The 15,757-nt window shown below is 44.7% G+C and overlaps 1 protein-coding gene across 1 annotated transcript in view; it reads right to left on the bottom strand.

Annotated features, from left to right (window-relative positions):
- The window catches only part of LOC139639676 (voltage-dependent P/Q-type calcium channel subunit alpha-1A-like), a gene marked incomplete at its 5' end in the record, with an annotated part of 24,059 nt that extends 8,568 nt beyond the window's left edge, over window positions 1–15,491 (bottom strand). Inside the window, 11 exons of the mRNA XM_071513820.1 lie at window positions 1–95; window positions 613–728; window positions 4,343–4,446; window positions 6,051–6,158; window positions 6,869–6,974; window positions 11,774–11,870; window positions 13,605–13,732; window positions 14,166–14,316; window positions 14,563–14,660; window positions 15,058–15,123; window positions 15,375–15,491. The exon at window positions 1–95 is cut by the window's left edge and continues 38 nt beyond it. Coding sequence (XP_071369921.1) covers window positions 1–95; window positions 613–728; window positions 4,343–4,446; window positions 6,051–6,158; window positions 6,869–6,974; window positions 11,774–11,870; window positions 13,605–13,732; window positions 14,166–14,316; window positions 14,563–14,660; window positions 15,058–15,123; window positions 15,375–15,491 — 1,186 coding nt within the window. The remainder of the gene's footprint in view (window positions 96–612; window positions 729–4,342; window positions 4,447–6,050; window positions 6,159–6,868; window positions 6,975–11,773; window positions 11,871–13,604; window positions 13,733–14,165; window positions 14,317–14,562; window positions 14,661–15,057; window positions 15,124–15,374) is intronic.
- Window positions 15,492–15,757: the final 266 nt, after the last annotated feature.

Below are 15,757 nucleotides of genomic sequence, written 5' to 3' on the forward strand. Positions count from 1 at the left end.
GTCCCTCAGGGCTCCAGCTGCCGACTTTCTGGGACATCTCCTGAGCCCGCGCAGTCACCCACGATTGGCTCTCCGGGACCCCCCCCTCCACCGGCCTATGACACACACACACCGTCACACACACGTACCCCCCTTCACTGGTCTGCCTCACACACACATACCCTTCTACTTTGGACCGCGAGGAGAAACATGCTACCATACACAGACAGTCTACAACACACATACACACTGTAAACAAACACACACACACACACACACACACACACACCAAGAGGCCTACTATAAGAGCAGCCCCCCCGCTTCCCTCATTTAAAAGCATTCGGTGTTCACTTTCTTACTCCACCACATGCACACACACACACACAGACACACACACACACACACACACACACAGCTCCTGTGTACAGGTGTTAGGTTCGTTAGGGCTCAGTATCCATTTCACCTCTTGTGCCCTCCATCTGTGGAGGTTTCCACTACCCATCCTCTCTCTGGCTCCCTGCAGTGAGAGGGGGTCCAAAAGAAAGCAAAAGGAAGCAAAAAAGAAAGAAAGAAAGAAAGAAAGAAAGAAAGAAAGAAAGAAAGAAAGAAAAGAGGTGTGGAAGTCCTACTCACAGGTTGTTGATGGGTTCTGTTGTCTCTGGTGGAGGGAGGGCGTTGTTGAGTCCCGGACCCCCATCCTGGGTGGGGGAGGGCGGCTCCACGCGCTGAAACAGTAATGGCGTTCGATTCTGTGTGAGATATACAACATGGCCGGCGCCAGCTATCAGGCAGACTAACAGGGAAATGGGGGGAAAGGGGAGAGAGCAGGGAACAGAAGGGAAGTAGGAAGGGGGTCGTCAGCTGAAGCGAGGCGAGGCAAATGAGGGAAGAAGGAAGAGGAGGAGAAGGGGGGCGGGGGGGCTCCGGAGGAACTGATGCCCAGCAGCCGGCAAGAGAAGGAGGTTGGTGGATAAAGAGCAGTGCATTCTGGGACTTGGCGTTCCTGCTGTCTGAGAGGCTGCCGATGAATGATGGGTTGACATGCTGATGCAATTGCTGGCTTCCAGGTTGCCGCTGTGCCACCAGTTGAACATCCAAAACCATAGACTAAGCTTTCTATGCATCTGGGAAAAGGAGTAACCATTTGGGTGATACTATAGGGTCGAATAAAGAAGTTTATTTCAAGCAGTGAGTTTGGACCCTTAGGTTGGGCAACAGCTAGATAAAATGATCAATCATTGTGGGTGTTACCTGGGCCAGCAGCAAAAATAGCCCTTTAATTCAAAACATTAATCTAAGTCAGCAGTGGCCAGCTGGATATTGTAGGCCTTAAGGTCTGGTAAAAGAGATGGGTAGTGGAACAGTCGGCAGTCTAGAGCAGGCCCGGTAAAGGAAGGAGAGAGTTGAACAAGGCAGAACAAAATGCAAATCCAATGGGCAATTAAATACAACAGCACACAATTCAATAAGTTTTCAGCTGATGATGGATTTACATGATGTTGATAGAAAAGGACAGGAAAAGGCTCAAGAAATGATATTCAGAAATTCAAAACCAAACCAGAACAAAACAAAAGATGGTTGAAGATGGAGGCACAGCAGAAGGAATACTGGAGGGATTAGGATTGATAAATAAAGGAGGAATAAAAGAGAGGCACAGGTCAAAGGAGGGATGAAGGACATCATGGCAGATGAACACTGACACAATCCTGTGGAGGGGAACATACAGTAGATGAAATGCATGATGACAAGTCAAATACAAAATATTACATTGTCATTCATTTATTACTCATCCACTTAAAAGGCGGTACTTCACAACCACCTTTCACCTTTGCAGATTGGTTTCTCGGTGGAAGTACCAATATGATTAACCTGTTACCCATGCATGCTGTAAGTGGATGGATAACAAACTTGCAGGTCATACAGAGCAATACAACATGTCAAATGCAATCTTGTCTTTCACATTCAAACACTGTCAAAAGTTCAGTTCTTCCAAAAGTTTTCAGACTTTAAAATGAGTGTTAGCAATTCTTCCATTCCCCCTTCCTTCATTCAAATCCAAAGCATGGCAAACCTCCTGCCTCTCTACTGCAGGCTCTACGCAGACCCATGCAGTGCAACATGTGAAGCACACTAATCACAAATCCCTTTGAGACTGTGGTCTAATGGCATCTGCATTGATGACATTTTGGGATTAAAAGAAAAAGTGCAAAGGTCTTTCACTGGGTGTTGCTTCAAGATATGGTAGTGTACTCCTCTTCTCCTGTCCCATTCAAAGCAGGTGGTGAGGGATATGGGGTGGGGTGAGAGGATGGAGAGAATAATGTGTGTGTGGGGTGTGTGTGTGTGTGTGTGTGGGGGGGGGGGTTGTGGTATACAAGTGCAGTAGGAAAACAATGGGTGAAACATGGGGAGGGTTAAGCAAGGGTACTGATGTGTGAGAGCAGTGGACTCCCAGAGGTGCAGAGGGTTGTGGAGGAGGCATCAGGTAAGGAAGAGGGAGTAAGGTGCAGAGCGGAGGGTGGAGGCTGGAGAGAAGCTGTAGCATGGCAGAGAAGAAACAGGGTGGAGGAGGTTGGCTGAGGATGTCCGAGAGACATCGTCAGTGTCTTCTGTCTTGATGCGGTGGCATGCGGTGGAGCCGAGTTTGTCAACACATCCTTGAAGTGCTGTATGAACAAACTGGTTTTATGTTTGTCCTCGGGAAGCACGTAGCTCTCCCAATGTTTGTGATATGAGCACAGGTTTATAGCGTGTCTGCAAACAGTTTGAGGATCATTAAAAACAATTCAGTTCAATTCTAATAAGATCTCATCTTATTGGATCTCAATGTATCACCATTGTGCTTTTGTGATTATCTGTGAATACACACGATATACAATCTTGTGCTTGGTGTTCTGATATTGAGTTTTTAAAAATCATTGTTCAAGCAAGTAATCGTTTTCCTTCTCAGAAAGCTTTGTCCTGTTCCTGGGATTTTGAAGTTTGGACTAATCTCTCACTCAGTAATACTCAGATAAACTGACAGCTTAATTCTTTAAGTTTAACTTACTATTATGTACACTGTTTGCCTTGGGCTAGTACATTTTCACTACAGGCAACAGGATAGCAACAAATGAAAAAGGTAATACATAATCAAAAAGATCATAAAGCTTGTTTGCCCTGATCCCAGCTACAGCTTTGGAACAATATGTTGATAATGATGTAATTACTAACTGATAATACATATTAAAGCTAACCGAAGGATGTTGACTGTCAGTGATAAAATTATAGGTGATGCTATTGGCTGAGTGAGTGGGAGGTTTCTGTGGGAGCAGAAGGGAGTGAAGTGAAAGCAAGATGCTGGGAGAGGAGCAAGGAGAGGAGGGGTGCCCAGTAGTTTTTGTGTGGGGAGCAAGGAGAGGAGGGGTGCCCAGTAGTTTTTGTGTGGGGTCTTTGAACTGCCAAAACAAGCTCATTTTTGAGAGAAAAAACAAATATACATTGAATGTGTTCAGCACGTCATTCCTTTACTTTGACTTCTGTAATTAGATGAAATACAATACAAATGGTTCAATGCTATATTGTGCTCAGCTCTGTTGTTGCATCACCAATGGGAAGACATATCGAAATACAAATACAAGATTCATGGATTCTTAAGCCTTTTCTCCTTTAACAAAGGAAAGGGTGCTAACTACATGAATTCTATGGTGCAACGCTACCACAGTGCAATGCTAACAGTCCAGGGGCCACAGTCCAAGGCTACAAGCATGGGTGATGGGGAGTGAGGGGGAATCTTGACTAACAGAGGACAGTCAACACAAGGAGAGGAAAATATCAAGCTCAGGAAAAGAACCATTACGAAGGTTCTCAAGATGCATGGGTGTCTTGAGAGCTGTGACAACACTTCACCCCGCCTAAACCCAACCCTACAGGTTAGGCAAATCGACTGCTAACTCATATGGACCAGTCGGTATCAGCTGTCTGTCCTTAAAATTAAACCATTTTACATTTTGTGGATAGTATAACAATTATCCTCATGAATTATGCATTTTCTTTTCCTGCATAATACAAATGCAAAACATTACAAGTGAGAAGTAACACACTTTGCCCAGCAGATGGCACCACTGTTTTTGCTATCAGAGACCATATGGCACCCTTCAAACTACACTGCTTAGTTTCTATATTGGATAGAGAGCAAGTGAATAAGGACTCCTCCATAGGTCGTTTGAGCTCTGGATCTGGGCATGAGTTGTCACAGCTCGGGCCTGCATGAATGGGACTACAGGACTTCAGTCTGGATTTCAGTGTGTCAGTCTGCCTTTAAGTCTCTACTAGGTGGGATGCGGGTAGAGGGGGGGTGTTGTTCTCCTAGAGACAGCAGTACCTGCTCGTCGCGAAGCGCCTGTGAGCGCTTGATCTTGCTCTGCCGGTAGTACTCCATGATCATCATGGCAGCATAGATTTTCCCCACTGTCAGGTCTGTGGCTGCTGAGAGAATGACAAGTTACCCTGCAAGATTAGACCCTTTGGTATGGACCCTGAGCGAGAGGGATGGGAGAGAAGGGGTGAGGCATGCACACAAACAGAGAAACATACCTACACTCTCACACACATTACACACAGGTTCACTCACGCACATATACATGAACACTGAGCCAAAAGTCTTTTCACAAACAGACTGATTTTTTTTAAAGTGTATCTTACATTTTCTTTTTTTTTCACTTTGATAAACTGTTTATATTTGTCAGGATTAAAAACTTGAAATTCCATTCACATGACTAAAAACCATTTCATTGTGTAGATATACATCCTGGTCGGTACGTGATAGTAAACAAAAAACCAAATGACTTTTGAACTTGTTTTGCAAGCGGACGCTGAATACATAGAACAGGTCCCTCTCCACATCTCATCAGTAAGAGGCAAGATATCGTCAGTTTCATAGCTACATTAATGTCAGCACAATCAAAACTGAGCCTTGGGATATAAAAAATTTTAAAAATCTGTCGAAGGGAAGTATTTCAATCAAACTGATATCTTCACAATGAAATGGCCTAGAGCCATGTTTAAAAAGTACATACACAAGCATTAAGCTTTAGTGTTGCACATTTGTGAACCATGTCTGCACACCACTCACTAGACTTCTAAATCGCATCATTTCCATTTTGTATTTACATGCAATGCAAAATAATAACCTATGAATCCAGTGTTATCTATTATAGTCTAAACCACCATATCTCCAAACCTCCATAGAATGAGCAATTAGCAATCTGGTGAGTGGTAACAGAACTTAGTCCAAATGTGGCAAGTCTTCAAATCTCATGCGTTCTGCAAACCATAGCAACTTCATCATTATGCAACTAGTGCTTTGGCACCCGTGCATTCGTTCTCGGTGTCATTAACATTATGGTATGCTATATGCAATATTTTCTATCAAGCACAGCCAGCTGTCTAGTCTACAGAGCTGACTGCCCCTGGAGTGAAAAGACGTCTATAGAGAGTTGGTCTATAGTGAGGCACCCTCTGATGTCAGGCACAGAGAGGTGGGGAGGTGTTGGAGAACTGGGACTACAGCTACTTGCTGGGGTTGTAGTGCTGGGAGTGGGCCTGTTCAGGAGAGTGTGTGTGCTGGGGCTGAAAAGATAGAGGGCCTGGGGGAGTAGGGGTTTGGGTACTGAAGCCTGGGTGAGTGCTTGGATTGTGTCCAACATTGTAATGTATGGAGCTGTGTGTAAGCATGTTAGTGCATACATGCATAATATCTTATAGGCCTGCAGCCTGTATGTGTGTTTGTGTACACACATGCATACATTCTAGTGGTGGAATGGTAGTTGTCAAAAGTCCAACTGACTCAGTCAGCGCCTGTGTGTGTTTGTGCACATTCATACATTTATGTCTTCATAGGCCTGCTGTGTGTGGGCGTGCACGTATGGGATGATGTGCCAGCTGTATCAGAGGGTGCAGCAGTGAAAGAGACTGGCTGAGAGAGAAGCGGTCCTCAGGTGGCGTGAAGAGAAACAACGTTGGAGCACTGGGCAGGGCGGCTGCATCCAAGCCAACTTGCTGTGCCCGTACCCACACTCCCTGCAACTTACACTTGTGTGGCGTAACCAGCAAGTCCAGAGTCTTTTGGGAGAGATTGGGCCAGATCGCCATCATCTCTTTCCTCAGCTCCGCGTCCATCTGGTGCTTGTCGACACCACCTGGGCATATACAACAAACACACGCACACACACACACATACGGATACACACACACATGTATAGATATATGGACACAGGCACGTATGGACATTCATGCCCATGTATATGGATTCACACACACACACACACACACACATATGAACAAATGAACATGCACACACAGGTATGTACATAGAAAGTGGACACATACACACACAAGCACACATAATGAAAATCAAACCATTCACACCCATAACCATTCAGATTGATACAAAAGGGCATAAGAATAGACATACAAACATGAAAACAAACACACAGACAAAAGAAATGGGTTTGTTAGTAGTTACTTAAAATGAGGTGCCTGACAGAGTTTCAGTGCTAATATGCAGTGCTCAGCTAACAACAGATAACTGCACTGTATAATGTACACAAGACATACAATTTTTAAACTGAACTGACAAAACGCTGATTCCAATGGTGTGAATCCCCACCTTCAGTGTCGCACACAAATGATACAATAATGTGCAAATAAAGACAACACACAGGATCTACTGCCATAGAAAGCACTGTACTTAAGATACAGTAGGAGAAGCGTCAGGAAGGACCAAGGTTTCTGGGTTCACAGGACACAACTAGCAGATAGCGCTGCACTACGGGGAGACAAGAAAGAGGAGAAGAGAGCAGTGAAAAACAGGCCAAAGGAGGTAAGAAGGATTCCAAACCTTCCGTACCCTTGGCGATCTTGATGTCCAGCGCTGTGCGGATCAGGGCCATGAGGGTGGAGTTGAAGTGGACCGTGTTGTCATCGGCAACAGGCAGGTCCATCCGGAGCAGTCTCTGCGAGAGAGCCAATCAGGGAGAGCAGTGAGAAAATCAGGTAGTAAGCAGGCGTGGCAGGTGTTTGGAACCTCCAGGAGACAAAGGGGAGGGGCATGGAGTTTGCAGCGGACAGGGGAGGAGGATTGGGGAGAAGGGCGGGGTTGGGGTAAAGGAGGTGGAAGGAGCTCTGTAGCATCTGTAGCAGGCTCTGGCTCTGCCTGTCTGCTTGTCCAAATGTTAGCGCAACCAATGCCTGGGGCTCTGCTGCAGCATCAATGCTTCCATCCTTGATTTTCAGTGGGTGCAGATGCAAATCAATTCACATATATGATTCACACATTTTAATCTTTTTTGTGCAAAAATGGAACCTGTGAGTGCCAAGGTATTCAATGAAGATCCTAATTTAAGTTTGTCCCTCGAAGTATTAACTTATTTCCTTTTCATAGTGTTATCTATTGAAGTTTCTTGATGACCAAAAGACCTCACAGGTTTGTTAAACTGAAACTGTTAGCATTTCATTGAAGAAACAGTACGGCAGGCTGAGTAGTACCTACTGCTCTCCAGAGCTCCCCCTGGTGGTTTGGAGGTTCACAATAAAAAGAAACAACAGAGACCAGGTGATAAACCAGTAAACCAAAACCGACCGAGAGACTGTAAGGAGGGGGAACACTGTCGTTTTTGTTTATTGGTTTGATCCTTCACAGGTCTTGTTGGTTTATAATAGAAATAGACAAAACAAAGACACACACACACACTCACAGACGACAGAGTGACGTTAGTGCGTGTGAGGTGACAGAGGACGGCGACAACCCAGACATGCAGCATTCCATGCTAACCCCCCACACCCCGCTTAAACACCTCTCCTTCCCTCCATCCATCAAAACTTCTTTATCCCCCTTCCCCCAACCCCTGCTTGCACATCCCACCCCCATGCGGCATGCGATGCACACGCAATATGCCTCACAGGACAAGCAGCTGCGCAGCCGTACACAGAAAGCATCCTCAGTTGGCGACGTAAAATGAGTTTGTGAATTGTTTTTAAGTGGTTGTTATTAGAGGGAATAAGAAAATTGATTTGTAGACGATGAAGCTAGGCTGAAACGATAGAGCAAGAAGCTCTATCTCCAATTGTCTGATGTCTAATGTGTGAGAAATGGGCACAGACTTAGAGGGTTAATAGGTGAGAGAGAGCAGCATTCTGTGGAAAAAGAAAAGAGAAAAAGAAACAAAAAAGTCCAGAGAGGGGTATAGGTGTTAGGGAAATACGGGGTGAAAAGAAATCTTCTACCAGAAAACAGATGTGGGAAAAGTGACCAAAAATAGAGAAATGAAAGATAAAAGAAAAGGAAAATGAAAGAAGGGCTACCACCACACATAGCTGGTTGTGTCTATAAGACAGCGGTCCTGCCTGAAGGCTCTGCTGTCTCTCTACAGGACAGAGAAGATCAAAGGTCAAAAGCAGTGGAGCTAGAGGGGGTCATTGTTCTGTGGGCTGGTTTAGAGGTTAAGGTTTCAGGGTCAAAGGTAAGGGCTTGGACTCTCACTGGCAAAGTGGTTATGGAGGGTGGAAGGGCAGGTAAGGTATAAATGTAGAGAGTGTGGGCTTCTGGAAAAGTCTGAACAGTTACAATAATAATCTGAAGGGTTAGATTAAGATGGTAAGGGAAGGTTGGTAGGTTGTTGAGACTGAACCATTGCAAAAGGGGAAGTTTTAGTTCAGGAAGGAGGCTTTTAGGAAAACAAACTTTGAGGGTAAAACCAAAAGGATGGAGAAAAAACATGGGGAGAGAAAGAGAGGAGGCCTGAGCAGGAAGGATGAAGGGGTCGGGTGGGGGTCTGGGAGTCCACAGTGACAGCAGAGAAATACAAGCAACAGATTGAGAAAGAAAGAGACAGAGCTAGGGGACCATACCTGGGTCAAACAGTGTTTGCAAATACTTTGATGGTTTGTATTAGTCTACTCAGGTGGAGATCATTGGGTGGAGGTTTTACATATAGGACAAGGCAATGGATTTAGATCAATTTGGTATACTTTCCTGTGATTCACAACTTACTTGACACCATATGAATTGCACTCATGCTGTAAACCCTACCCAACTGGAACTGCAAGCAGTGTAAGACACTGAAAATTATCTGTAACTCCTATTTGACCCAGTTCTGCTGGAGAGGGAGAAGAGAGTTGGGAAAAGCAATGGCTAGCGATGGAGAGATCTCCTGTGCCTACAGGCTGTGTGGCTGGCTGCCCCCTGAGGCTCACAGTGATCTGCCAGGGATGGGGTATAAGGTTGGCAAAATGTATTGGCATAAGTGTATTATAAAACTACAAGGATTGATAACAAGAGGTGTTAGAGCATTTCAGGTGAATAATACTAGTATATATGAATAATGTGGCACTATGTAAATGTGTTATTATCAATCTGTATGTCCAATTACAGTGAGAATTTGTGTGTGTCTGTGTAAGTGATAATGTGAAAGACATGGACATGGGTGGACGGGAGATGTGTGTGAGTATGTGTGTGTGTGTGTGTGTGTGTGTGTGGTGTGTGTGTGTGTGTGTGTGTGTGTGTGTGAGTGTGTGTGTGTGTCGGGGGGGGGTTGTTTGGCATGCAGAAGGCAGGTAAGGGAGTGTATATATGTGAGGAGGGGAGCAATATGCAGAGATGAGGGGGGCTGGAAACAGAATAGAACTGCATTGACGAAAGAACCAAAGGACAAAGAGAAGATTGGACTTGCAGATAGATAGGCTGCTTGGGGGCTGGAGCTGCTACATGAACGGTGACAGAAAAAGAATTGCTTTTATATGGCAACCAAAGGTTCTCTAAGGAAAAGCACACACCACTAGCACAAGCCCTTCTGCTCTCTCCCATGAGGAATAACATAGAATATCTGTGTGTGGGTTGATATGACCTAATTCTTTGTCTGTGTGTGTGTATGTGTGTGTGTGTGTGTGCGTGTGTGTGTCCCATCCACAGGACGGAGCGACACAGAGGACGTAAGTCTTGCGGACCTTCCAAGCCCTGCTGCACACGCATGCTTTTGTGTGTAAGAGTGTGTGTGGGCGTGTTTAACAGTGTCTACATGTGTGATTTACTATTGTTGCTTTGTTTTGTCTAATGAACTAAACAATTATATATATGTTGTATACATTAAAGTGATCGCTTTAATGTATATGTCGTGAGTCAGTTCATCACTTACTGTAATTACTCCACCTATTCAAAGAATAATATGACACTATAATTACAAATAGTCCACATAATCTTTCATGGACAACAACATATAAGGCAACAATTAGTGTTTTGGATGATAGTGTGCATGAGTTTTGCAGGTTTGTGTAAGCAAGCATGTATCTCCATTGTACACGGTGCAAACGAGCTGAGAAGGTCCCTCCTTTCGCCCCCTCCTGTGGATACATACACCTGCCTAACCCTTCACCCTAAGTCTTCCTGCCCACCCATTTGCCTCCACTCACCAATCCCACACCACCACACAACGCCACAACACCGACCAGCCCACCCCCACTCTCCACGAAAAGAAACGGAAAAAGAGAACCAAAGAAACACTGACACTAAGGGTACACCACGTTGAGCGTTGATTCCCCCCCCCCCCCCCCCCCCCCCCCGGACCCTCACAACCATAACACCCATGGGAGAATGGGGCGAAGAGGGGGTCCTTGCTGACCTTGTAGGCCACTCGTGCTGGACACCTCTTCCCGAGGCCTAGTGGAGGACACATGTGCCTCAGCATGTCATACATTTCCCTGCAACTGATCCTGCCACTGCACCACCAGCCAGCGCCACCACCCCGTCAACACAAGCACAAAACAGAGAGAGGGAGAGAGAGAGAGAGAGAAAGAGAGAGAGAGAGAGAGAGGGGAGGAGAGGGAGAGAGAGAAAAGAAACAGTGAGAGAGAGATGGGGAAAAGGGTTGAAGTGAGGTAGAGATAAGGTAGAGATAAGTAGAAGGAGGGAGGGATGAGATGAGAAAGATAAGAGATGGTGAAAAGAGAGAAGAGGGTGGGAGAGAAGAGAAAGACCAAAGCAAAATAAAAGAACAAAACAACAGAAAGACAAGGTTACTGGGCTGATTTGGAGAGAGATTGTGGCAGTGTGGCTTCTCTATGAGCTACGCTCAAAGAATTTCTGTTGGAAGTATGTGAGGCTACCTGTCATGTAAAAAAGAGAGGGAGTAAATGACAGAAAGAAGGGAGATAGGAGGAGGAAGAGGAAGGGTTTGAGAATTAAATGTTTTTCAGTATCAGAACACTGTTCTATGCAAGCAGGACAGAGGTGTGTGTTTGTGTGTGTGTTTGCATAGAAGAGCAGGGCAGAGCTTGACAGCAGGCACCAAGCTGCTCCTGCTTGGACGAAGAGAGAGGAGAGGAAGAGGAAGGGGTGTCAATGCAGTTTCTGTCTTTCCCCCAACCCCCAAAAACCAAGAACAATGCAACGCTACAGTGGACAGTAGTAGCTTGCTACATTATAGCCATGGCTCCACAGCAAGCAAAATAAAATATTAATATAAAAAGAAAAAAATAATGACTTATTTTTCATGTGACCAAACTCTTAATGTGGATTTTTTTTTTTTTTTTTTTTTTTTTTTTTTACATTTCACTTGGTGCATTTCACATGCTTCTCTGGGTGTCTGCATTGTCCCGCACATTCTCTCAGCAGTTCAGAATGCAAGTCGATAATGGTGGAAAATAAGTTGTAAAATAGAAACGAAAAATAAATAATAATAATAAAGCGGCATTCACTCCATTCCTGGATGCTGTAGCTAGCAAGTGTGGTTGAGAGGTTTTGTTTGAATGGAAGTCAAACCTTGCAGGCCACCCTATGGGGGCATTTCTTGCCTAAGCCGAGAGGCGGGTCGATAACTCGTAATAAACTGTACATGTCCTTATAATGAATGCGCCCGCTGCAAGAAGAATACAGGGCGGTTAAGAGACACACATGTACACACAGGAGAACACACACACACACACACACACACACACACACACACACATACACACACACACACACACACAGAAAGAAGAGAGAACATTGGGAAGAGAGCACAAGATTGACAAGTACACAATATATCAATATACTATACAACAGGTTTACTGCAAATAACAGACTCTTTACACACGCACGCACATACGCACACGCACGCACGCACACACGCACGCACGCACGCACACACACGCGCACACACACACACACGCATAAATACACACAACACTTAACTGCATGCCACACATCGTGAACGGTCCTTAGCACTGGCGCCACAGTCTTTCCCTATTCCAAAATGTCCTCACTCTCTTCTGTCAATTTTTCTTTCTCTTGTTCCTCATCCTTAGCTCTCTCCTGGCTCCTCTAGGCCAACCCCTCACTGGATGTGTGCACAATGTAATTAAGGAATGGCTAATTGAGTAGAGAAGCAAATGCTTGGTAAATGGCTAACTGCTTAATAGCCACTTGTGATGCGCAGACGCCCTCCCTCTTAAATATGTGTTTGATGTCTGCCATGTCTCTGCTCTCCCTGTCTTCTGCTTCCTGTACTGTGGCCTTCATGTGATACTCAGTGAGGCTGTGAAATTCCTGTAGGGGTTCAAAGTAAGGCAATTCTTCCAAGATGTTATGCAACTTCCATCAGGGTAATGTTACTTACTTTTTACTCTTTTTTAAATGTGGAAAACTTGGGGTGGACACCTAATTTCTAAAAAAAAACCCCCTCTGTTGATTAAAGGTGGGTAAACTGAGTTTAGGGGACTTTAGCCTTCACTCTGTCTCTGATGATAATCTGCAATCAACTATTTCAATCTCTCTCTCATGCCTCAATGACATTGTCTGTATTGTTTCTTCACCCTTTCTTTCCTTTTCCCACTCTTTATCTCTCCTCTTCTCTATCGTGCCTTCCTTTCCTCTCAATTTCACAATTTTCCCTTCCCAGTCTCTCCCTTCCTTCCTTCCTCTCTTCCTTTTCTTTCCCATTTTTTCCCTGTCCAGTGCAGTCTACAGGACAGCGTGAGGGCAACAGACAGGCACTGGAATACAGATACCATGAAACTTAGCATGTCTACATTAGACATGTAGACTACAGAATGAGACGGGGGGGGGTTTGTTTGGAGTGTAGTCGTTGCCACATTAAGTTTTTGGCAGTATGCAGATTCCAGAAAAGGGAGAAGGGTGGGAAGGGTGGGGTATAACTCTGAACAATTCACAGAAAAGCGGGAGGGAGGGTTGATTGGTGAGAGATAACCAGATGCCTGATGAGGTTACACTCAGGTCCGCGATGGTTCCCTTGCAGCTGTTTCGGTGAAACATTCCATTTTTGTCGACCTCCATTTTATGAGGTTTAAAAGACACTCTTAAAATTTGTTCACTTTTCACTTTCACTATACCATTTAAGATATCTGATGCTGATATTCTACACATAATAACAGTTACAGCGCTGCTGAGAAGTTACTGCTTTCATTGCTTGGACCTTCCTCTGTATAAACGAGCATATTAAAATAAGCAAATGAAACATACAACAATAAGGCATTTGATTTGATGTTCCTGTTCCTGAGGATTAGCTCCTAGTAGTGTGTATGTGCTTGCATGTGAAATCATGTGTCGTGTCGTGTGTGTGTGTGTGTGTGTGTGTGTGTGCACTACCACTCACCAGGCAGCAGGGTCATACTCGGCCCATATCCTGACATACTCATCCAGGTGGTGAGGTCCCAGTATCGAAGAATCTCTAGTCAGGTACTCAAAGTTGTCCATGATGACAGCTACAAACAGGTTCAGCATCTACACGTGGGCACGCATATATACACACACACACACACACACACACACACACACAAGCAATAGCAAAGATAAAAAAGTTGGTGTGACAGTTGCCGCTGATGAAGTTTGAATTCACAAAGTCATCCATTACTTCTCTATGGACCAGCACCGGACGCACATCAAGATTTTTTAAATTGTCCATTTGTTTTAAGGCTTTTTTAAGTTAGGTCTGGTTCCTAGCTACACCTCAGAGAGAAAGAGAGAGAGAGAGAGAGAGAGAGAGAGAGAGAGAGAGAGAGAGAGAGAGAGAGAGAGAGGGAGAGAGAGAGAGAGAATTAATCTAAGTTGAGATGTATTGCACTTTCACAATGTAATGATGCTCTTATGCTGCCAAAAAAGTGTTTTGAATTGCGGGTGTGGGTGAGGGTGCTGGGGACGAGGAGTATGTCCTCACCAGGAACGAACAGAAGAAGATGAAGGAGACAAAGTAGAGGTAGGCGAACTGGCTGCCACACTCCGCCTCTGTATTCCCTGACAGGGGGTCGCACTCCTTACCCCCGAGACACGCCAGCATGATCTCATGCCACGCCTCTCCTGTTGCACTCCTAAACACAGACAGACAAGGAGATCTCTCCATTTGTAAAGGATTCAATGGGTGTAAAGTGTGTTGAAATGGTAATAGATTAATATCAGACAGTTATTCATAAATCTAAAAATGTACACAGTAGATAATGTTGCATTTCTTTTCTTTCTTTCTTATCGAGACACTGTATGGCCACGCAGTCATGCATGCAGGTAAGCACATGAATATGTACACACACACACACACACACACACACACACACACATACCTGAAGAGAAGCATGAGAGCCTGGAGGAAGGTCCTGAAGTTGTTGTGTTGGTTGATGGCACTGTCTCCATCCTCTTCAATCCCTATATTGCCGAACAGCTGTTCAACACAAGCATGTTGTTAGTACTGGACTCCGGACTGTAGCTGTTTATCAAGCCTGGTTTTGGCCTACTTTGCCACCAAAACAGGGCTAAAGTTGTTAAATACACTCTGAACGCTCAACTAAAAACAAAGAACACTTTTTATCTTGCAAGCTCTGTAATCACTTTTCAAGCTGTGTAAGCTCACCTCAACTAGCTCAAATATCGCAAACCAAAAATTCTCCATCGCCATCATATTCATCATCATCCTTATCATCCTCCTTCCCCTATTCACTTTCACCATCATCCTTATCATCATTATCCTTCTCTACCTCCTCCTCCTCATTATACTATAAAATATATTGAATGTATCACAGCAGCATTGCAGCCATTTCTGGGTTGAGGCTCTTACCCACCTGCATCCCAATGATGGCATAGATGAAGAACAGCATGGCAATGAGGAGGCAGACATAAGGCAATGCCTGAGGAGAGATACATTATTTGTTTAGATGTGAAGTGTGTGTGTGTGTGTGTAAATGGCATGTATTGTACATGATACTTCACTGCACATAGATATACTATACTGTGAGTGTGTGCATTTCTGTGTACTCTACGTATGTGCATGCATACATACACTGCTTTTGTGTGTGTGCATGTGCATGTGTGTGTGTGTGTGTTTGTACTGCAACTATTGTACAGACTTTTACTGTATGTTGGGTATGTGAGTGTGAACCTTGAAGGACTGGACGAAGGTCCAGAGCAGGATGCGGATGGTTTCTCCCTGTCTCAGTAGCTTGATGAGACGAGCTGCCCTGAACAGCCTCAGGAAACTCAGGTTGATGAAATTATTCTACAGCACAGCAGCCACAACATGTCCAGATGGAGAGAGAAAGAGAGCGTGTAGGGGGTGTAGAGTGTAGATTGGATTAGGATTGAGAGTTGAGGAAGGGAGGAAACAGAATGAGAGGAAAGAAAAAGAGGGTGAAAGAAAATAGTGAGGGGAATTACAGCAAAGTGAGAGAAAAGAGAGCAGGATACAGAGACAAAAGAGAGTTGAAAGAGGAGTAAGAGGAGGAGAGTATATAAGGAGGTGGGAGGATGAGGATAAAGGGAAGG

The sequence above is a fragment of the Centroberyx affinis genome, unplaced genomic scaffold (genome assembly GCF_046629955.1).
Source record: "Centroberyx affinis isolate AG114_WGS23_722 - 3 ecotype Tasmania unplaced genomic scaffold, CSIRO-AGI_Caff_v1 ptg007549l_1, whole genome shotgun sequence".
In the NCBI taxonomy this organism is placed as follows: Eukaryota; Metazoa; Chordata; class Actinopteri; order Beryciformes; family Berycidae; genus Centroberyx; species Centroberyx affinis.